This window comes from Rhinatrema bivittatum, chromosome 1, assembly GCF_901001135.1.
Source record: "Rhinatrema bivittatum chromosome 1, aRhiBiv1.1, whole genome shotgun sequence".
In the NCBI taxonomy this organism is placed as follows: domain Eukaryota; kingdom Metazoa; phylum Chordata; class Amphibia; order Gymnophiona; family Rhinatrematidae; genus Rhinatrema; species Rhinatrema bivittatum.
The window spans coordinates 831,651,180-831,674,633 of NC_042615.1; the positions used below are offsets into that span (position 1 = coordinate 831,651,180).

At 43.9% G+C, this 23,454-nt stretch overlaps 1 protein-coding gene across 1 annotated transcript in view; it reads left to right on the forward strand.

Moving 5' to 3' along the window:
* The window catches only part of HINT2 (histidine triad nucleotide binding protein 2), a 30,987-nt gene extending 20,118 nt beyond the window's left edge, over window positions 1–10,869 (forward strand). The window contains exon 5 of the mRNA XM_029583139.1: window positions 8,288–10,869. Within this exon, the coding sequence (XP_029438999.1) occupies window positions 8,288–8,379 (92 nt within the window). The 3' untranslated portion in view covers window positions 8,380–10,869. The remainder of the gene's footprint in view (window positions 1–8,287) is intronic.
* The last annotated feature ends 12,585 nt before the right edge of the window (window positions 10,870–23,454 follow it).

A 23,454-nucleotide genomic window follows, 5' to 3' on the forward strand; every position in this document is an offset into this window, starting at 1 on the left:
AGATGTGCAGAGATCCCTTCTTCGCTATCTGGAGGTCTCCAATCCGTTTCGGGTGACGGATCATCTGTTTGTGTTGACTTCGGGTCCAAAGAAAGGTTCTGCGGCGTCCCGCACGACGATTGCCCGTTGGCTCAAGGAAGCCATTGGCTCCGCGTACATTCTGCGCGGAAAATCGCCGCCGGTGGGTCTTCGGGCTCATTCGACGCGGTCTCACGCTGCGTCTTGGGCGGAATCTTCTCAGGTGTCGCCTCAAGAGATTTGCAGGGCGGCTACCTGGAAGTCGTTGCATACCTTCATTAAACATTACCAGTTGGATGTTCAGGCTACTGAAGCTGGGGGTTTTGGAGAGAGGGTACTCCGAGCGGGACTCTCTGCTTCCCACCCTCGGTAAGTTAGCTCTGGTACATCCCAGGTGTCCTGGACTGATCCTGGTACGTACAGGGAAAGGAAAATTAGTTTCTTACCTGATAATTTTCGTTCCTGTAGTACCAAGGATCAGTCCAGGATCCCACCCGCAGTGCTGCGTTATAGTAACGGAGAGTCCGCTCATTATTGTTTTCAGTACGCTGACCCCTTGTTTATTCGCTCTCCCGGTTGGGGAGTCTGGTTCCTGTAGGGGTGTTGGATTTATCTTCGTTTACCTACCAAGTTTGTATGGTTAGTTATGGTTGCCTTATGGCTTTTTCTACTTTGACATTACGTATGACTGAGGGGCTGTGACTGACACAGGGGCATATATGCTCCGCCCACAAGTTTTAGTCTGTCTCCATCTACTGGTGCGGAGTCACAACCCAGGTGTCCTGGACTGATCCTTGGTACTACAGGAACGAAAATTATCAGGTAAGAAACTAATTTTCCTTTCTCTCGTGATCCCATGGTCACTGTGTGTTTGTGTCAGTTTGCGGTTGTAACTCCCTCTCCTTTTCTTCTGGATGCATTGTGTTGGTGTCTGATTGTGTGACGCTCTCTGAATACATCCACCAGCAGGGCTCACATCACCTGCCTATCCTCCTTTCCCTTGCTTCGGACCCTGGCTTCTTTTTCCAGCTTCCCCCTCAAATCTGCACCACTGAGGAACCTCTGGGCCTGTCCAAGGCTTTTCTGAATTCTCTTTCCGCGCGCTCGCCGCTTTCATGGGGAGGTTGCTGCAAGTCTCCAGCAATGGTTATGTGAAGACGTGCTGCCTTTTGGGTCACGCCACCATAATAGACTAGCGCAGACTGTAGATTGTTCCTCCCACCAGCAGATGGAGACAGAACAAATTCAGGACGTGCTCAACGTCTTTGGTATATGCAAGGATTTGGGAAGCATTTCTCAATGATCTTAGGACTGTGAGCTTTCCCAGCTCTGCTAAACCTTAGGCAGCAGCCATTAGTGGTGCATGGCGAGGGTGGAGGACGAAGCAGGTACACTTTCTCTCGAGGGTAGTCATGAGGAGAAGAGATTTCTTAAGGTAGTTTCCAAGGTTAAAACTTCTTTCTAAAACCCTTATTCCTGTTTGGAATTTCAGCAGAGGTTTAAAGGAATTTATGTAAACCAGTTTAAGACATTGCCAAAATACAGTGTGTACATCTGCCAGAAGGCTGAGTGAATCCTTTGTCTGCTTCCTTTGGGTAGCCATCAGAGTAATGTGGTGCTACGTATATGTCCCCATTTCTTTACTGTTAAGAAACTTTCATATAATATCACCAAAATCCGTCCCTTCGTTTCTGAAAACACAACCAGAAGTTTAGTCACTCTCTCATCTCCTCCTGCTCTTACACTATTACACCCTGCTCCTCACAGGTCTCCCAGTGATCCATCTATCTCCCTACAATCTGTCCTAAATTCAGCTGCATGACTTATCTTTCACCAAAGTGACTACACCCATACCAGAACCCTTTCCACTCTCTCATCTCCTCCTGCTTACACTATTACACCCTGCTCCTCACAGGTCTCCCAGTGATCCATCTCTCTCCCTGCAATCTGTCCTAAATTCAGCTGCATGACTTATCTTTCACCAAAGTCACTGCACCCATACCAGAACCCTTTCCTCTCTCTCATCTCCTCCTGCTTACACTATTACATCCTGCTCCTCACAGGTCTCCCAGTGATCCATCTCTCTCCCTGCAATCTGTCCTAAATTCAGCTGCACGACTTATCTTTCACCAAAGTCACTGCACCCATACCAGAACCCTTTACTCTCTCTCATCTCCTCCCTCTTACACTATTACACCCTGCTCCTCACAGGTCTCCCAGTGATCCATCTCTCTCCCTGCAATCTGTCCTAAATTCAGCTGCATGACTTATCTTTCACCAAAGTCACTGCACCCATACCAGAACCCTTTCCTCTCTCTCATCTCCTCCCTCTTACACTATTACACCCTGCTCCTCACAGGTCTCCCAGTGATCCATCTCTCTCCCTGCAATCTGTCCTAAATTCAGCTGCACGACTTATCTTTCACCAAAGTCACTGCACCCATACCAGAACCCTTTCCTCTCTCTCATCTCCTCCTCTTACACTATTACACCCTGCTCCTCACAGGTCTCCCAGTGATCCATCTCTCTCCCTGCAATCTGTCCTAAATTCAGCTGCACGACTTATCTTTCACCAAAGTCACTGCACCCATACCAGAACCCTTTCCTCTCTCTCATCTCCTCCTGCTTACACTATTACACCCTGCTCCTCACAGGTCTCCCAGTGATCCATCTCTCTCCCTGCAATCTGTCCTAAATTCAGCTGCATGACTTATCTTTCACCATAGTCACTGCACCCATACCAGAACCCTTTCCACTCTCTCATCTCCTCCCTCTTACACTATTACACCCGGCTCCTCACAGGTCTCCCAGTGATCCATCTCTCTCCCTGCAATCTGTCCTAAATTCAGCTGCACGACTTATCTTTCACCAAAGTCACTGCACCCATACCAGAACCCTTTCCTCTCTCTCATCTCCTCCTGCTTACACTATTACATCCTGCCCCTCACAGGTCTCCCAGTGATCCATCTCTCTCCCTGCAATCTGTCCTAAATTCAGCTGCATGACTTATCTTTCACCAAAGTCACTGCACCCATACCAGAACCCTTTCCTCTCTCTCATCTCCTCCCTCTTACACTATTACATCCTGCCCCTCACAGGTCTCCCAGTGATCCATCTCTCTCCCTGCAATCTGTCCTAAATTCAGCTGCACGACTTATCTTTCACCAAAGTCACTGCACCCATACCAGAACCCTTTCCTCTCTCTCATCTCCTCCTCTTACACTATTACATCCTGCTCCTCACAGGTCTCCCAGTGATCCATCTCTCTCCCTGCAATCTGTCCTAAATTCAGCTGCACGACTTATCTTTCACCAAAGTCACTGCACCCATACCAGAACCCTTTCCTCTCTCTCATCTCCTCCTCTTACACTATTACATCCTGCTCCTCACAGGTCTCCCAGTGATCCATCTCTCTCCCTGCAATGTGTCCTAAATTCAGCTGCATGACTTATCTTTCACCAAAGTCACTGCACCCATACCAGAACCCTTTCCTCTCTCTCATCTCCTCCCTCTTACACTATTACATCCTGCTCCTCACAGGGCTCCCAGTGATCCATCTCTCTCCCTGCAATCTGTCCTAAATTCAGCTGCATGACTTATCTTTCAGCAAAGTCACTGCACCCATACCAGAACCCTTTCCTCTCTCTCATCTCCTCCTCTTACACTATTACACCCTGCTCCTCACAGGTCTCCCAGTGATCCATCTCTCTCCCTGCAATCTGTCCTAAATTCAGCTGCATGACTTATCTTTCACCAAAGTCACTGCACCCATACCAGAACCCTTTCCTCTCTCTCATCTCCTCCTCTTACACTATTACATCCCTGCTCCTCACAGGTCTCCCAGTGATCCATCTCTCTCCCTGCAATCTGTCCTAAATTCAGCTGCATGACTTATCTTTCAGCAAAGTCACTGCACCCATACCAGAACCCTTTCCTCTCTCTCATCTCCTCCCTCTTACACTATTACATCCTGCTCCTCACAGGGCTCCCAGTGATCCATCTCTCTCCCCTGCAATCTGTCCTAAATTCAGCTGCATGACTTATCTTTCACCAAAGTCACTACACCCATACCAGAACCCTTTCCTCTCTCTCATCTCCTCCTGCTTACACTATTACATCCTGCTCCTCACAGGTCTCCCAGTGATCCATCTCTCTCCCTGCAATCTGTCCTAAATTCAGCTGCATGACTTATCTTTCACCAAAGTCACTGCACCCATACCAGAACCCTTTCCTCTCTCTCATCTCCTCCTGCTTACACTATTACACCCTGCTCCTCACAGGTCTCCCAGTGATCCATCTCTCTCCCTGCAATCTGTCCTAAATTCAGCTGCACGACTTATCTTTCACCAAAGTCACTACACCCATACCAGAACCCTTTCCTCTCTCTCATCTCCTCCTGCTTACACTATTACATCCTGCTCCTCACAGGTCTCCCAGTGATCCATCTCTCTCCCTGCAATCTGTCCCTAAATTCAGCTGCATGACTTATCTTTCACCAAAGTCACTGCACCCATACCAGAACCCTTTCCTCTCTCTCATCTCCTCCTGCTTACACTATTACACCCTGCTCCTCACAGGTCTCCCAGTGATCCATCTCTCTCCCTGCAATCTGTCCTAAATTCAGCTGCATGACTTATCTTTCACCAAAGTCACTGCACCCATACCAGAACCCTTTCCTCTCTCTCATCTCCTCCTGCTTACACTATTACATCCTGCTCCTCACAGGTCTCCCAGTGATCCATCTCTCTCCCTGCAATCTGTCCTAAATTCAGCTGCATGACTTATCTTTCACCAAAGTCACTGCACCCATACCAGAACCCTTTCCTCTCTCTCATCTCCTCCTGCTTACACTATTACATCCTGCTCCTCACAGGTCTCCCAGTGATCCATCTCTCTCCCTGCAATCTGTCCTAAATTCAGCTGCACGACTTATCTTTCACCAAAGTCACTGCACCCATACCAGAACCCTTTCCTCTCTCTCATCTCCTCCTGCTTACACTATTACATCCCTGCTCCTCACAGGTCTCCCAGTGATCCATCTCTCTCACTACAATCTGTCCTAAATTCAGCTGCATGACTTATCTTTCCCCCAAAGTCACTGCACCCATACCAGACCCCTTCCCCCCCCCTCACCCCCTCCTCTTACACTATTACATCCTGCTCCTCACAGGTCTCCCAGTGATCCATCTCTCTCCCCTGCAATCTGTCCTAAATTCAGCTGCATGACTTATCTTTCACCAAAGTCACTGCACCCATACCAGAACCCTTTCCTCTCTCTCATCTCCTCCTCTTACACTATTACACCCTGCTCCTCACAGGTCTCCCAGTGATCCATCTCTCTCCCTACAATCTGTCCTAAATTCAGCTGCACGACTTATCTTTCACCAAAGTCACTGCACCCATACCAGAACCCTTTCCACTCTCTCATCTCCTCCTGCTTACACTATTAATCCTGCTCCTCAAGGTCTCCCAGTGATCCATCTCTCTCCCTACAATCTGTCCTAAATTCAGCTGCAGGACTTATCTTTCACCAAAGTCACTGCACCCATACCAGAACCCTTTCCTCTCTCTCATCTCCTCCTGCTTACACTATTACATCCTGCTCCTCACAGGTCTCCCAGTGATCCATCTCTCTCCCTGCAATCTGTCCTAAATTCAGCTGCATGGCTTATCTTTCACCAAAGTCACTACACCCACACCAGAACCCTTTCCTCTCTCTCATCTCCTCCTCTTACACTATTACACCCTGCTCCTCACAGGTCTCCCAGTGATCCATCTCTCTCCCTGCAATCTGTCCTAAATTCAGCTGCACGACTTATCTTTCACCAAAGTCACTGCACCCATACCAGAACCCTTTCCTCTCTCTCATCTCCTCCTCTTACACTATTACACCCTGCTCCTCACAGGTCTCCCAGTGATCCATCTCTCTCCCTGCAATCTGTCCTAAATTCAGTTGCATGACTTATCTTTCACCAAAGTCACTGCACCCATACCAGAACCCTTTCCTCTCTCTCATCTCCTCCTGCTTACACTATTACATCCTGCTCCTCACAGGTCTCCCAGTGATCATCTCTCTCCCTGCAATCTCTCCTAAATTCAGCTGCATGACTTATCTTTCACCAAAGTCACTGCACCCATACCAGAACCCTTTCCTCTCTCTCATCTCCTCCTCTTACACTATTACACCCTGCTCCTCACAGGTCTCCCAGTGATCCATCTCTCTGCACTGCAATCTGTCCTAAATTCAGCTGCATGACTTATCTTTCACCACAGTCCCTATGCTCACATAACCCCTCTTCTGAAGTGACTGCATTGGCTCCCTATTCACTCCTGCATACAGTTCAAGCTCCTTTTTCTCACCTACAAAAGCCTTCACTCTGCAGCACCTCACTACCTCTCCTCTCTTATCTCTCTCTATTCCCCTCCTCATGCACTCTGCTCATCGGATAAGTCCCTCCTATCTGTGCCCTTCTCCTCTCCTGCCAGTTCCTGACTCGGTGCTTTCCACCTGGCTGTGCCGTGTGCTTGGAATAGATTTCCTGAACTTGTACGTTATGTTCCCTCTCTCGCCTTATTTGAATGCCAAGTAAAAACTCACCTTTTTGAGGCTGCTTTTAAATCTTAACCTGTGATTATCCTGCTCATAAGCCTCATTAATTTTTAACCAATGTCTCAGTAAATGAAGTTTCCAAAGTTTCTTTTGCCCTGTATATTTGTCTTGATTAGATTGTAAGCTCTACCGAACAGGGACTGTCCGTTATGTGTTTTAGTTCGGCAGTGAGACCATCGAGAGTGCTATAGATGTGATCATTAGGAGGCATATTTGGAAAATTTAAGGTTTAGGTGCAGATCTAATAAAATCGTAAAATGTATAGTACTAGAGGTACCGTAGCTATTGGAGTTATTGCATAAATGCATAGTTCAGGGCGTGCAGTAGATGTGGTCCATCTGGATTTCAGTAAAGCTTTTGATGGTGGTCCACCTGGAAGACTGGCAAGCAGTCTGGGAAAAATATGATAAATTGGGGGGTGAGAAGCTGATTGAGCACTAGGACTCCAACATAGGTCCAGGAAGGTCCATGCTAGGCCCCGTCCTCATCAATGCCTTCTTGAGTGACATTAGAGAAGGGGTTGGAAGGAAAAGTGTGTCTGTCTGCAGGTGGTATGAAAATCTGCACCACAATGTTAAGGCCAGGGGGATAGATAATATGAAAGGTGACTTCAGAAACTTTGGGGAAGATGGCAAGGGTTTGGCAACTGTGCTTTAATTAAAAAATAAAAAACCAAAACATTAAATCATGTATGTGGGATTCAGAAATCCAAGGGTCAAGTTCCTTTTGGTGGGTAAGGACTGGCAATCGCCTAACAGGACCAAGACGCTCGAGAAGCATCCCCTCGGATGAGCTCAAGGCCGCAGTCAGTGTAACAGAGCTTATAGCTCTCCTTAGGCACTCAGGTAACGCTATCACAAGTAGAAAGAGGGAAGTAGTGTTTCCTCTGTACAGATTTACATTGATTTAATTGACACCTTATTCCATGCTTAGACCCCCATCTTGAGTATTGAGTGCATTTCTGGAGACCACATAGGACAGTGAGAAGGTGGAGGCATTTCATTTTATTAAAATTTATTAATCGCTAAACACTTTTTTGGTCTAAGCGATTTACCAAAACAACATTCGCACAGTATAAAACCAGAAATCCAATAAAAACAAACAAACCAGACTCTTAAATCATAGACCACAATTACACTGAGGAAGTAAAAAGTCGCAGACATCAGTTGTGCTCGAAGAGGTCTTTCACCTGCATTTCATACAAGAGAGACTTAAGCCACAGAGATACTCATTACAAGGGGAGATATGATACAAACACTCAGGTAGATGGAAGACGTCAAGAAAGTACCAGAAAGTATAATTTTCCATAGAATGAGAAGATTAACGCGTCCCCATCTGAACCTAAACGAAGGAAAACTCAAAACACTTTTACACCGAGAGGGAGATGGGCAGCTGGGACAGATTCCAGCACAAATCTTAAGATCCAAAACAGTGGCACAATTCAAGTATGCAGAGGACAGACACCAAGGGACCTCAGTTGCAAAGGGGAGGGTTGGAGAAGACCACAGAGCAGATTGGGTGGACCAAGAACTCTTCATCAAGCGGCATCATCTGTGGTTCTGGGAGTGCGGGAGTGTCTCTTTCTTTGGTTAACCCTTTCATTCCTGATGCATTGTGTCAGTGAGTTAGCAGCTTCTCTCTCTTTTTTTTTTTTTCCAGTGATCAATGATGGGAAGCATGGATCACAGTCTGTGTACCACCTGCATATTCATGTCATCGGAGGCCGGCAGATGGGTTGGCCACCAGGATAAATGGGACCTATGCAGACCATGCTCTTGACTTGATAGAATGCAGTTTCCTCCTGCGACATCACCTAAGTCGGCCCCGTGATGGTTTCTCTCTCTCTCTCTGTGCAATATAGCCTTGAGATGAATATACGAAAGTCTCAAAGAGATCTAGAAAGGGCCTTAAGCAATGAAAAATTTAGAATCAAACCTGGAATGTTGTATTTTTCTTATCTAGAAACATTGCTTAAGTGCTATATCCAGTCTGCTAACATTCCCAGACCCTACCCTCCTCCTTCCGCCAGCCTTGCACCACTCTCAGCCTCTGACATCCTATACCCCCTAACCCCTCCTGCCCCCCTGAACCCTGTATCACTACCACTTCCAAATTCACCTCCTCTTTCCAATCTTTTAGCTTTCCCAGCCTGAATCACTTCCCCCACCTTTTCTCAGCTCTCAACTCACCACCCTTCCAGCCCTCGACACTCCCAGCCCCTGAGTCACCTCCCCTATGGCTTTTGTCCAACCTTGTGTCACTTTGTTTGGCTCCAGCTGAATCGAAGAGGTCCTAGAAAACCTGAATGCAGTAAATTGTTTTTCTGTATTTTGTATGGTGTTGGGAGTGCTCCTGGCTCGGTGGAAGATGGAAAGCTTTGCTTCACCCGTTGAACATGAAACGTGGCTTCTCTTCAGCTTCTCAGTACAAGATGATGGTGCACTGTGAGGTCAAGGTTGTAAGTGGCCCTATTGGTCCTGAAGTTAAAAAAGAACAGTGGTTGCATCTCAACAGTTCCTGAATTTGGAGCAGACTCCTTTTGCATCTCAGCATGGTTCTCTATTACCAGACCAGCTCCACCTCCCAGCCTGAGGACTAGAAAACCTGGCCTGAAAGTCATGGCTACTCTACCAGAATCTAGCCATGACGTTTGTAAACCCTGACCTGCCCAGAGTAATAAGAGCGTCTCCCCAGGCACAGGGGCTTCCAGTTTCCTTCGACTGCTCAAGGTTAATAGCCTCACTTCTCGTTCATGTGCCTCCTCATTGAGGTACTTCTGAATTACGCATAATTCTACTGGAAAGGGATCCAAAAGGCAAAGGTTGCCACTATGAAGGCCTGCGGATGGGTGTCAGCCCCCTTCATGACTTTGGGAGGATCTTTGAGACCTCGAGGGATAATTTAGGCACTCGCAATACCCACAAAACACTAACCTCAAACCAACAAGGGGACACAAATATAATTGCACACGTGGTCCGGTAGGATTCAGTCAGCGGGGATGGCTTGCCCTCACACCCACTGGGATATTCCCACACCGTCTTTATTGTTAATAATAATTTTAATAAATAATTCCCACAAAAATATATATCGTTCTGCAACTTTTTAAAAATGTTTTTTAACTATTAAGAAATTGTTCCATATAATGTTGAAAATCTCTTCTTTTAATGACAAAACTGATATCCAAAATTCTTTTATTGATATTTGTGAACTTAAAAAGTCCACTATATCTTATCTCTCGTTGTTTAAGAAGAAGTGCGGATAGATGACAACTTTTAAATGTGTTAGAGATTAGTGGCACAGCGGTTTAGACCGCACGTTCTTCCGCGCTGGACACTGCCGGCATTTCGGCGGATCCCCGCCTGCTGCAGGGGCACGAGAGAACTGAAGATATAATAAACATCATTCTCATGGACTCATTTATACCATTGAATAAGAAGACCAACGTGAGCCTGACTTACTCTTCCGTTGGCGTTAGTTCAATTCAAAGCTGCCATCTTGAAGCGACTGACCACGTGTTTATAATCCTCTCAAGGGACCAATGATTATTCATGATGTCTGTGTCGCAATCTGTTGCTGGGAAGTCTTTATTATTATCACCATCATTATTAAGGTGAAACAATCTAATACTGGGGTCTATGTATGAGAAGTAGCAACCTTAATTCTGACATAAACAGATTTTTGACTTCTCTATTATATGAAAGGGTCTGCAACTCTGGTTTAGTCACCCCTGCTGATTGAACACTGCCGGACAAATCTATCCCCCCCTCTGCACTTGTATTTGTGCCCCCTTGTTGGTTTGATGTTAGTGTTTTGTTTGTAGGGGATTCCCTTGAGGCATGTTTGGTGATTAGTTACTCGCAATACCCATCCAGAGCCACAGAATTAACCACAGCCAAATTGGTAGTGGAAGAACTTAGGCCACAGCTTTATTAACATTAATAGACTGGAACAAATTAGAATGTAAATATCAAACATAACATAAGTTACAAATGGGACACCCTGGAATACCCCTGAGTTGGCCAAGTACTCATTTCAGAAATTATTTTCGCCAAATTTCTGCCAACTGGTCATGTAAAGTAACATTGTGGTTAGTAGCCAAGTCTAAGGTCTTCTGCCAAACTCGGCCACCTGTCCAGTCGGTATCAATGTGGCCATAGGGAGGTAGCTGTACCCTGTGGATCCACCACATCAATACACCCATAGCCTGCAGTGAGGCTAGACACGAGGTGTGTCGACCGGCCTGCGGTGTCGCAAAGCCAGCAACAAATTGAAATGAATTTATTTAAACGGACTTATTGTCCGCAGCTTCCGGAAGTACGTTCAGTGTGGATAGCACATTAATACATTCATAACGGGTTTTTACAGTTAAAATGAAATAAAACCATTCAAACTAAAACAGATAAAATCTGCATTAAGCAATGACACACCCGGGCTGCTGTTTGCTCCATGGCAGTGTGGCTCATAGAAACCAAGGTCCCTGAGGAGCCTTCATGGGCTAGGAATGCAGTGCTCCATGCTGTAAAGCAGGATCGTAATTCACGTCTCCACATTCAGTGCCAGCTGTGTGACCGAGTTTTAATATAAGACGTCCCATGCTGGCTCATCAAGCCTAAAATCCTGTCTCCAATAATGGCCAGTCTGTATCTCTGGGGAGCACCTCACAGATCTCAAAGAGGATATCTATTTATCTTGCCCCACTCCTAAGCCTGCCTGGCTAAGAGTTGCTTATGAGCTTTTCTTCCAAAAACTTGTCCAAACCCTTTTAAAACTCAGCTATGCTAGATGCTTTCACCACATCCTCTGGCTGGTGAAAGAATACTTCCCCCAGTTTGCCTTGTATCTGCTACCTATTACTTTTATGGAGAGTGTCTCCTAGTCCTTGCATTATCTGAAAGAGTAAATAACCGCACCTTATTTATCTGTTCCACCACTCATGATTTCATAAACCTCTATCATACTGCTCTCAGTCATCTCGTCTCCAAGCTGAAGACAGTCCCTGCATTCCAGCCTCTATAACATTCTGAAAAATACTAAAACATATATCTGTTCCAATACCAGAAACATGACTTCCTTCAGCTTGGCGTAGGCCAGCACAGTTAGTCATAATCAACTCATGACACACAGCCAAACTGCCAAGTCGAGTCACAAATTTGGAGAATTCCCATTGTAACTTCCTATGAGTTGACAGTTATGAGTCTCCAACAAAACATGTCAGGGTATAATATTTGAAAAATATTTGCTAGTTGACAATTGATGTAAGTTCAAGAAAAGAGTGTGTGAAATTCTTGTTAAAAATTTATATGCTTTATTTATCAACAATACTTTATAATTTTATCTTTTATGTAAAAAGTTATTAAATTTGTTAAAGGGAAGACCTCAGCATTGGCACCGATCTGATGATACAGAAATCTGTTAGCCAATAGTTGCAATCACTGGTCTTTCTCCCTTGTTTTTACTTAAAAGGTGCCGTCGAAAGGTTATTCAAAATGTGTGGTCAAGATGAAATTTAAGAAATTCTCTTATGACGTTAACTCTCTCAGGGAGCTGTATTATATCTTGCTGTTCTAAATAAATTCACATTCAGTATCACATTTAACTCCAATCTGTATTATCTGGTAATTACCAGTATTACTTAAGAATAACCCTTTTTCATCTTGGGTTTTACAATGGGAAAACCTCATTCACATTTATCTCCAATCTGTCAGCCGATACAGTAAAGTGCGGCCGCGGTTACCCTGCTTCTAACCCGCTTTGTACCCACAATTTGGCTGCGTAAGTCCAACCCGCGATTCACTATCCCTTTTAACCCATCCTTGCCGCTTCTTTAAATCAATGGGTAACCACGCCGTGACCTGAGTGCCCGGCTGGACGTCCGAGGTCACGGCATGCGCTCATTCACCATCGCCGACGAGGGCTGCTGGAAGCCGCCTCACATGGGGAGCGCCCGATCCGCCCCGGGCTGCTGAAGCCGCTCTCACCGCCGGCTGCCCCCGGGAGGAGGGGAGAGAGGACTAGGGCTGCTCCGGAGACCAGCACCCATGGATGCGGCCAGGGCAGGTGAGCGAGGGCTGGGGGAAAGTTTGCCCGATCCTGTTGAGTGCAGGTTTTATCAAGCACAACAATGCTTTACCACCCTGGGTTTGAAAGTTATTTTTCAGAATACTGTTCGCATTGCAGTGGAAAGGAGAATGCATTGACATAGCGGAGAGAGGAACTGGGACGCTTACAAAAATCTTTCGTCCTTCCAGTGATGGGATTAGTTGCGATCTGAAGAGTGGCTTTCCCAGTGCGTTGGAGTTTAGGTTATGCTTGGAAACAACAGGTCCTTCCTAATACGTTTTTCTTTTGGTCTGATTTGCTTGTATTTTTTTCCCCTAGGGGAATTGTCTTGCTAAATCATGACCCTTGCTGTTAATGGCCGGCTGATACTTCTCTGATCCTTTTCTTTTGCCTAAAGTTGGGATCCACTTCCTGGTACCTGTCATTTGAAATGACAGGTACCAGCGCACCCAGGATACTGTATAGACGCTGTATAGCGCTCTATACAGTAAAATGGATTGCGCTTCATGGACGCTTCTTGGACGCACTTTGGACACGGCTTGCATTTGCATGCCATTTAAATACTGTATCGAGCGGTATGTGATCCGAACTGTACGCGCGGCAAACGAGCGGGCGCCCGGCCCTGCCGCACTTTTTCTACCGCATCCTTACTGTCAGGTTGATACTGTAAGACCGCGGGAGAGCGGATGAACGCCCGCTCTCCCAGCGCGCGCACCGGCCCCTCGCCGGTGCGGGCGATTCAGTATTTAAATGAGGTGACGCGGGAAAAACGGGGAAAAGGAGGTGCTAGGAACACTAGCGCGTCCCTAGCGCCTCCTTTTGGCCTGGAGCGGCGGCTGTTAGTGGGTTTGACAGCCGACGCTCAATTTTGCCGGCGTCGGTTCTCGAGCCCGCTGACAGCCACGGGCTCGGAAACCGGACGCCGGCAAAATTGAGCATCCGGTTTTCGGCCCAACAGCCGCGGGCCGAATTCAAATTTTTTTTTTTTTTTTTTTTTTACTTTTTTTACTTATGGGGACCTCCGACTTAATATCGCTATGATATTAAGTCGGAGGGTGCACAGAAAAGCAGTTTTTACTGCTTTTCTGTGCACTTTCCTGGCGCCAGAAGAAATTAGCGCCGACCTTTGGGTCGGTGCTAATTTCTTAGAGTAAAATGTGCGGCTTGGCTGCACATTTTACTTACTGGATCCCGCGCGCATACCTAACAGGGCCATCAACATGCATTTGCATGTTGAGGGCGCTATTAGGTGCCTCGGGTGGGCCGCGTGTTTTCCTCCCCTTACTGAATAAGGGGTAAGGGAAAACACGCGTCCAGAGCAGGCTGACAGTGCGCTCCGACGGAGCACACTTTACTGTATCGACCAGTGTATCGGCCTGCTAGTGATCTGGTAATTGCCAATGTTACTCAAGATTAGCCCATTTCATTTTATATTTTTCGAAGGGAAAACCTCATAGATCATAACAGTGGTACGACCCGACATAGAAAAGCAAGATGAACTTATCTCCAGGCATAGAATTCTTTTTTTTCTTTCTTTTGCCAGATACTTGCTTATAGCAACCAGTGTTTGGCGTAAGCCACCGCCGCCAACATTGTCAACGTTTTGCTTCAAATGGTGCTTCAAGGCAGGCTCTGTGGTGTAAAAACAATTCAAACATTAGCTCGATAACATAAAAGTTTTCATAGGCTCAGTGTGTTATAATCGGTAGAACTCATGGTTGTGATGTGAACTGTTCGTTTCAGAAGTCGGGCTTAGTTTAAAGCATTTAAACATGGCGGCTAGATTTAAATCTCAGACTTACTCAGAATGCAACCAATAAAATGTCACGCAACAACGTTGAACGTCATGATGACGTAAAATTTTAAGATCTCTGAATTTACAGAATTGCCTGCTTGAACAAAGTCAATGAAGACAGCCTACCGGCATTTAAATTATATATGACAGCTTGAATATGCATTAATCTTATGGTCTTATTATTCTCAAGTGTTTAATGAATTAAGCTATTCCACTCGATTTTGGTATTGAGATCATGAGGTTCTTCACTGTTTAATTTAAATATCCATTGCTGTTCTCTTCGATATAGCCACTTTTCTCTGTCACCTCCTCTTGGATCCGATCTAACATGATCAATTGCAAACCAGTGCAATTCTTCCACTTTGTGGTTGGCTGCGATACAATGCATGACCAAAGGTGCGTTTTCTCTTTTGTTTTTAATGCAGCTTTTATGTTCTCCAATATGGGATCTGAGTGGTCTGGTGGTTTGACCCACGTATATCTTGTCACAAGGGCAAGTGATTATATAAATCGCAAAATCTGTTTGACATGTAGTGAAGTTGTTAAATTTGAACGTGTATTTAGTCCGCGGACAAATATATTCCTTCTTTTCTAGTGTTTGACTACATATTTTACAATGACCGCATTTATGGTGTCCTTTTAAAACAGTGCCTTGTAAAGTGATGGCCTTCTCAATTTTTTCTGGCAATAAAATTGGACTCGAGATTTCTTTCAGATTCTTCCCTCTGAGAAAGCCACTCTGAATTCCAGGATTTCCATACTTGGTATCATCCTGATTAAGGACCAATGGTTACGCATGCTTTGGATGATTTTATGTGAGGATGGTGAATATTTAGTTACATAAGTGATGATATCTTGTTCTGGTTCCTTCTGCTGTGGAGCTAATAAAGCTTCTCTGTCATAGTACAGCGCCCTTTTAAATGCTTTTTTAATGCATTTAGAAGGATAACCTTTTAAAATCTTGCATTAAATGGGCAGATTGTTGTCTATAGATATCATTATTGGAACAGTTTCGCTTATATCTTAGAAATTGTGAGAAAGGCAGGCTATTTTTCAGAGGAAATGGCTGTGAACTGTCATAATGGAGCATAGTGTTGTGATCAGTGTTCTTTTGAATACCTTCATCATTATTTCACCAGAGTCTGTTTTAACTAACAGTACGTCCAGAAAAGATATTTCTTGAAAATGATGGTGCATTTCAAATTGAATTTTTTCATCGCAGGTATTAATCCACTGTACAAAGGACAGTACTTCTTTTTCATCACCACTCCATATGATGAAAATATCATCAATATATCTTTTGTAAAAAAAAAAGATGTTCTGCAAAAAAGGGAAATGATCAATCCATTCTGTTTCGAACTCAGCCATAAATAAATTGGCAATTGTAGGGGCCATTGTTGCTCCCATTGCTGTTCCAGAAATTTGTTGGTAATACATTTGTTGGACTATAAAGAAATTTTTTTTGAGAACAATGGTGGCTAGTTGAAGAATAAACTCACTAGGCATGCGATGTGGTCTTGGTCTCTTGTCCAAATATCTTGCAACAATTTTCAGGGCGTCTTCTTGTGGTATTGAGGTGTATAAAGACTTGATGTCTAGAGTCACAAGCCATTTATTCGTAATGTCCCCAGACAAATCGTTGATCATACATAAAAAATGAGATGTATCTCGAATGTAAGTAGGACTAGAAGACACAAATTCTCTCAAAAAACAATCTGGAAAGAGGCTCAAGTAAAGAATCATTCGAGGATATGATAGGTCTCCCCGGTGGACTTTGTAAGGTTTTATGGACCTTGGGTAAAATGTATATTGTGGGAACTTTTGGATGTTTTATGTTCAAAAAATTGTAATTCTTCGTTGGTTAAAAAGCCTTCTTTTTTGCCTTTATCAATAAGCTGATGTATGTTTTTTTGTAATTGAGCAGTGGGATTGCATGGTAATCTGAGGTACGTTGTCTTATCTTCTATCTGTCGAACAATTTCTTGGACATAGTCTGTCCTGTTTAGCAACACAATGGAACCACCTTTTGTCCGCAGGCTTGATTATAACTTCTTTATTGTTGGACAAGGAAGATAAAATTTGACGAGCATTTTTATTTAGATTATTTTGAAATTTTTCATTTTGATTCTCCAATTTTAGAACATCTTTTAAAACCAATTGGTAAAAGGTGTCTATCAATGGATTAGATGGTCCTGGTGGAATCCATTTTGAAGGATTGGATATGACACTGTTATCTTGATAGTTATTGTCATTATTTAGAAAAAAATCTTTTTAATTTAATTTTCTAATGAAGCATTGTAAATCAATACGGAATTGAAATCCATTGTGTTTCTCCGTAGGAAAAAAGGATAAACCCAAATTTAGGACATTTTCTTCTTTTAGCATGAGAGGCAGGTGCAATAGATTAATGGTTACTTTCTCTTGCCTCAAGTCATTCCCTGAGATCTCGTGGTGATGTTGTGTTGGAACATTTTTCTATGGTCTTTCTTCCCTGTTTTTCCTTTTTTTGATGGATGATCGTTGTTTTCTAAAAAAATCACTATCTTCATTTAGTATTCTCTCTTTCTTCTTCATCTGATGAGCTGCCAGATGATGTATTAAAGGCAACTTGCTTCTTTTTATCTTTAGGTTGCATCCAGTTGTAGATGCTGCCACGTTTTTAATCTTGTTCATCTCTTGAGAATTTGGATATCTTATATTCTTTTAATTCTTTCTTAAAGTTTTCTACTGGTTTTTGTAAATCAGAGAAATTATTGTCAAAAGTTGCTTGATCAACCTCAGATTTTAAAGAAATGATTTTTTCATCCAATTGTGCTCTTAGTTGGTTACATAAAGTTTGAGTGGACTCAATAATTAGGACCATAAGGTCTAGTGAGCACTTATTGAGAATGGAATTCCATCATTCCAAAAAAGAAGAATCATCTGTAAATAGTTTGGGTTCCTTCTGAATCCTGAGACCTCTAGGGAGTCTTTCTTGTCTACAATATTCCACCAGGGTAATCCCATGCAATTCACTTCTGGTAATTCTTTTGGATAATGCCAATAATTATGTCCAAGTACTGGATGTGGTTTTGAAATTGGTATTGGAAAATAAGGACGTGGTGTTCAGAAGATTGGTTACATGTTCCTGAGAATAACTGAAGGCGCTTTGCCATGTATGAGACATCCTGGTCAAGGAGTTATAATATTTGAGCAGGATAACTGTGCTGATGGAATTCCACAAGGAACTTCTAATCGCATGAATAAGATCCAGGCCTTTAGAAAAACAAATATCATTACCCACAAGATGAATTCAAATTAAACAGGGATTCAGACAATCACATTTTCCTTTCAACCAAGGTATCCCATCCAAAGCACTTGGATTCCTAAAGCAACCAAGCCAAGGTGAACACCAAAGGGGCCTATTACCACTTCTTCCACTCAAAAGCTAAACATTTAGATCACAGCCTAAGGAAACTGACAAAGAGCTAACAGAAAACATAATATAGAAGATGAAATAAAATGGCTAGATGTATAATTTAAGGCAAAATCTACCTCATGGTAATCGGCAAAGGTATCAGCTCCAACACCACAGCCGTTTCAGAGCAGCAGCTGAGAAAACCCTGGAAGCCGCATAGGTGGCAGCACCTATTCTAAAAGAATAGAAAGGGTTAATAAACGTGGACAAAGGTGAACCGGTAGATGTAATGTATCTGGATTTTCAGAAGGTGTTTGACAAAGTCCCTTCTAAGGAAACTAAAAAGTCATGGGATAGGAGGCGATGTCCTTTGGTGGATTACAAATTGTTTACTTGTCGTTATATTATTTGTAATCTTGATTTTTGGTATAAATGTTTTTATGTAATTATGTAAACCGCTATGACGGTCCCCACCAAATACCGGAATAGAAATTTTAATAAATAAATAAATAGAGAATAGGATTAAATGGTCAATTTTCTCAGAGGAAAAAGGTAAACAGTGGAGTGCCTTAGGGTTCTGTACTTGGACCTGTGCTTTTCAATATATATATAAATGATCTGGAAAGGAATACGACAAGTGAGGTAATCAAATTTGCAGATGATACAAAATTGTTCAGAGTAGTTAAATCACAAAATTAATTGCAGCAGTAGCATGGGATCTTCTTAGTGTTTGGGTAATTGCCAGGTTCTTGTGGCCTGGTTTGGCCTCTGTTGGAAACAGGATGCTGGGCTTGATGGACCCTTGGTCTGACCCAGCATGGCAATTTCTTATGTTCTTAAGTTCTTATGTGATATATTGCAGGAGGAACTTGAGAGACTGGAAAATTGGGCATACAAATGGCAGATGAAATTTAATGTGGACAAGTGCAAGGTGTTGCATGTAGGGAAAAATAACCCTTGCTGTAGTTACAAAAGGTTAGGACTTTTCAGCTTGGAGAAGAGACGGCTGAGGGGGGGATATGATAGAGGTGTTTAACATCATGAGAGGTCTAGAACAGGTAAATGTGAATCAGTTGTATACTGCTTTTCTGTACATCCTCCAACTTAATATCGTGGTGATATTAAGTCGGAGGAACCAAAACTTCAAAAGGTTTAAAAAAAGAATTAAAAGTGCCAGTGGTCAGATTATTTATTTTATTTATTTATTTATTTAAATATTTTTATATACCGGCATTCGTAAGACACATCATGTCGGTTTACAGGTAACGGTGAAAGGAAATTACAATGAACGATGATAGCAGGATAGTTAGATAACAAAGGAAAGTACATTTTATAGAGGTCAACAAGCAAAATAACATTTGGTTGAACAAAATGGAGTTTTAGGTTATCCATATTAAAATTAAATAAACATATCAACTTATAATCAGTATTAGGTAGATATATGAACTTATGGGATTAGGGAAACAAATGCTCCGTTAACGAGTGTCCATTTTCCTAACCCGTGTACAGTGTAACCTCTCCTGGGTGCCCGCTGCCGAGGAGGCGCTAGGGGGCGCACAATTGACCCTAGCGCCTCCTTGCCAGCGCAACCCCTCATTTACATATTGCATCGTGCACCCATGAGCGGTGCCGGGACGCACGTTAGGAAAGTGGGCGCTCAACACTGAGTGCCTGCTTTCCGCGCTCATTTATTGCATCGGCCCCAAAATGAGCGACTCCAACATTGCTCTATGCTTCAACGGCAAGAGGAAATGTGGTAAATAGGATTTGCATTCATAAAAAAGAGGAGAGTAGCTTGCTTATTACGGCAGTTACTACCCCAAACCAAATAAGCCTGATACTTCACTTTCAATGCATATCCAGCATAGCTCACTGCTTCAATGGCGGGGGGAATGAAGAAAAGATGATTTATATTCAGACAACAACCAACAAGGACTGAATTACATAGTCTGGATAAGCAAATATGCATGGGTATAACTTGCTTGTTACGGCGGTTACTAGCCCGAATCAATTAAGCATGATACTTCACTTGGAATACATATCCAGCGCAGCTCACTGCTTCAAAGGCACGGGGGAATGAAGAAAAGATGCTTTATATTTAGACAACAACCAACAAGGACTGAATTGCACAGGCTGGATAAACAAATAAGAGTGGGAGTAGCTTGCTTATTGCGGCAGTTACTACCCCTAACCAATTAAGCCTGATACTTCACTTAGATGCAGCTCCAGCACTACTCTACAGCAATGGCAGGGGTGGAAGTGAAATAGAACCAAAAAGTTACTAAGGGCCAAGGGTAACAGATAAGTATGAGAAAAAATAAGTGTGAAAGCTTGCTGGGCAGACTGGATGGGCTGTTTGGTCTTCTTCTGCTATCATTTCTATGTTTCTAGGTAACTAGGGGGCACTCCATGAAGTTAGCATGTGGCACATTTAAGACTGATCGGAGAAAGTTCTTTTTCACTCAAGGCACAATAAAGCTCTGGAATTTGTTGCCAGAGGATGTGGTTAGTGCAGTTAGTGTAGCTGGGTTCAAAAAAGGTTTGGATAAGTTCTTGGAGGAGAAGTCCATTAATGGCTATTAATCAAGTTTACTTAGGGAATAGCCACTGCTATTAATTGCATCAGTAGCATGGGATCTTCTTAGTGTTTGGGTCATTGCCAGTATTTTTGGCCTGGTTTGGCCACTGCTGGAAACAGGATGCTGGGCTTGATGGATCCTTAGTCTGACCCAGTATGGCATGTTCTTATGTTCTTATTATGTACCAAACATACAGGATTACCATGAAGAAAAGCTCCCCGATATATTTACAAGTCATCCAAAGAATACCCAAGGCACATTTATTTATTTATTTTTAATTTTTATATACCGGAATTCCTGTATGCAATACAAATCAGTCCGGTTTACAAGTAACGAAAAGGTTGCCCTGGTCTGGGAGGTTAGACTGGGGTTTTTTACATAGAACATAGAACAATAACAATCAACTATTGAACATTATTACAAGGAACAGTGAAAGTAACAATAGTATTTAACAAACAGATAATATTATTATAACATTATTTGTGTTCACATTTTACAAGGAACTTTAGTAGCGTATATAGTCTGCAAGTAATCGGTTAAATAATATAATATGAGAAGGATGACTTAAATAAATAGATATTTCGAATAATCAAGTCCGTGTATGAATTTGAGTGTCAATGTGTTTGTGACACCTTGCAATGGTTGGATCTGAAAGACAGGAGGAGGTGCCTAGTTACACTCTGGGAATTGGAACGCTTGCCTGAAGAGCCAGGTTTTTAACCTTTTTTTGAACTCTGGTAGGTTGGGTTCGAGTCTTATGTCTGGTGATTATTTCTTAATAAATATTACATTGGTAATATTTATTAAGAAATAATCATCCAAAAGCAGGGCCATACCCAGCACAAATCAAGCCTCTCGTCAGCACTCTGCAAACTGAAATTTAGTCAGAGGTGAGGTGTCCTTCTGAATCAGCCAAAAAGAAAAGATGCCCCAGTCACTTCTGTTTCCACCTAGTCTGGCGCTGGTCATGAAAGAACACGACGCTGCTCGCAAAGCCAGCCAGCACCGATATGTGACTGGATCCATTAGGGACAAAAGCGACTGGGACTCGCTCCTGCCCCTTTCTATCCAGGAAACCCCCATGAAAAGAGTAAGGGGGAGGGGGGGGGGCGGAAGGCTCACATTTACCAAAGCAAAAAATCTGAATAATATTTGGAATGAGTCCATTTTAAATTCGCTCTGTCTGAAACGAACGAAAAATTGACTCATTTGTCATATTTTATCCATTTGGCTAAAATGAGTGCCCATCTCTGTCATCAAAATAAATCATGAATTAGTTTGTGTTGCAAACTTTTCTATGCAGAATGCACTGGGCAAGATCCAAGGCCTTTCAGCCTGCACAGGTGTACCTGGGCTCCCCTGTATAAAGTGCAATGCTTAAGAATTTCATGATTGAGATGCGGGGACCAGAATTGTACACAGTATTCAAACTTAAATCAAGCGGAGTTTGTTTGTAATCAGAGCCAGGATTCTTATTTTGTATGTTTAAATGATTAAACATAATTGATTAAAATAGCAATTGCTTGAAAAGGAACATATATTCTTTTGTTGTGTTTTGCAGTGTCTGAACAATCACTTAAATCACTTTAACTAAGGTCTTGCACAGTTCACAGATACTGCGGTCTTCCTAATGGCTGTGTTAGGTTAAACCTATCGTTCAGACATTAGTAGAAGCAGTCAGCAATATCTGGTCTGCGTCTCTCCGAGATCAGCTCCGATGCCTCCAGGAAAGCCGGCAGCAGCTCTCTCGCCCTGGCTGCCTCCAGGATAGCAGGAGACCAGGTTTCTCCAGCAATGTGTGTGTGCAGAAGGAATGAAGGATGCTATGGAATTTTTTTCTTCAGCGGGAAGGCAGCTTTTTTTCTAGATATCCAGCAGGATGGTCAGTCAGTCACAGCAAATGGATCTGGTATTAGGGGGGTCTTCCAGGGTCTTTTGTCTCTTCTTTTCAAAACCTCACTTTACATTACTCTGCTTCATTATTACGCTATGCCTCACCCGGGGGTTGTGTGCTGCCTGTCGTGGGCGAGCACAAGATGGGCCTTAACGGGCAGCAGCTTTGCATCACAGGAGCACGGTCTTCTGCCTCCCCCTTGGGTTGAGCCCTCAGTTTCTAGGGCTTTCTTGTCGTCATGCAAAGGTGGGGACAGAGGCCAGGCAGTTAGCCAAGCTGAGCGAGAATGGAGCCTGCTCCCAGGGCGAGATGAGGCACGCGGGAACAAGCACCAGAGGAGACAAGGGCCACGGAGAGTGGAACCAGGGAACCACAGGACTTCCAAGGAGGACGGCAGGAACGAGGCAGGGAGAAGGAGCACTGGGAATGCGCCAGAACATGCCAGGCCGCTAGCACCGCTAGGAAGGCAGGACACCTGTTGCAAAGGCACCGGGGGGGCAGTTCCGAGACTCCCTTTATGCAAGGCAGGATGTGATGTCATCCGAGTGCATCACAGGAAGTCCTGCCAGCAGGACCTATCAAAGGGCTCAAGAGCTGTCTCCCCCCAAACTCCCAAAGACAGGGAGCCAGAGGGGGAGACTCTAGGAGCTAGGGGTTTTGCTCTGTGCTTGCAGCTTAGGAAGCAACAGGAAGTGGGGGAGGCGTGGAAGGGCACAGCAGTGGCTGCAGAGTGGCAGGGGCTGATGTGTTCCTGCCCAGGATTACAGTACCCCACCTTCTGCACATTGCATATCCCTAACAACATTCCCTGTACGTACCCAGATCAGTCCAGACTGTGGGTTATACCTCCCTTCCAGCAGATGGAGACAGAGAAAATTTGAAGGGCACCCCCTCTTAACCCGGTGTGCCACCTGCATCTCTTCTATATTTCTCTGTCTCCAGCAGACGAAGGTAATGCAAACCCTGCAGTCTTGCCCTGATCTTAGGGTTGAGACAATCTCTTACTTAAAAAAAAAATAATTCAGAATCTAGCAGGACAAATCTTAACCTCCCAGGGGGGTAGGCAGGTCCTGGAGAGACCATCGCCCCCTGGTAGCAGGT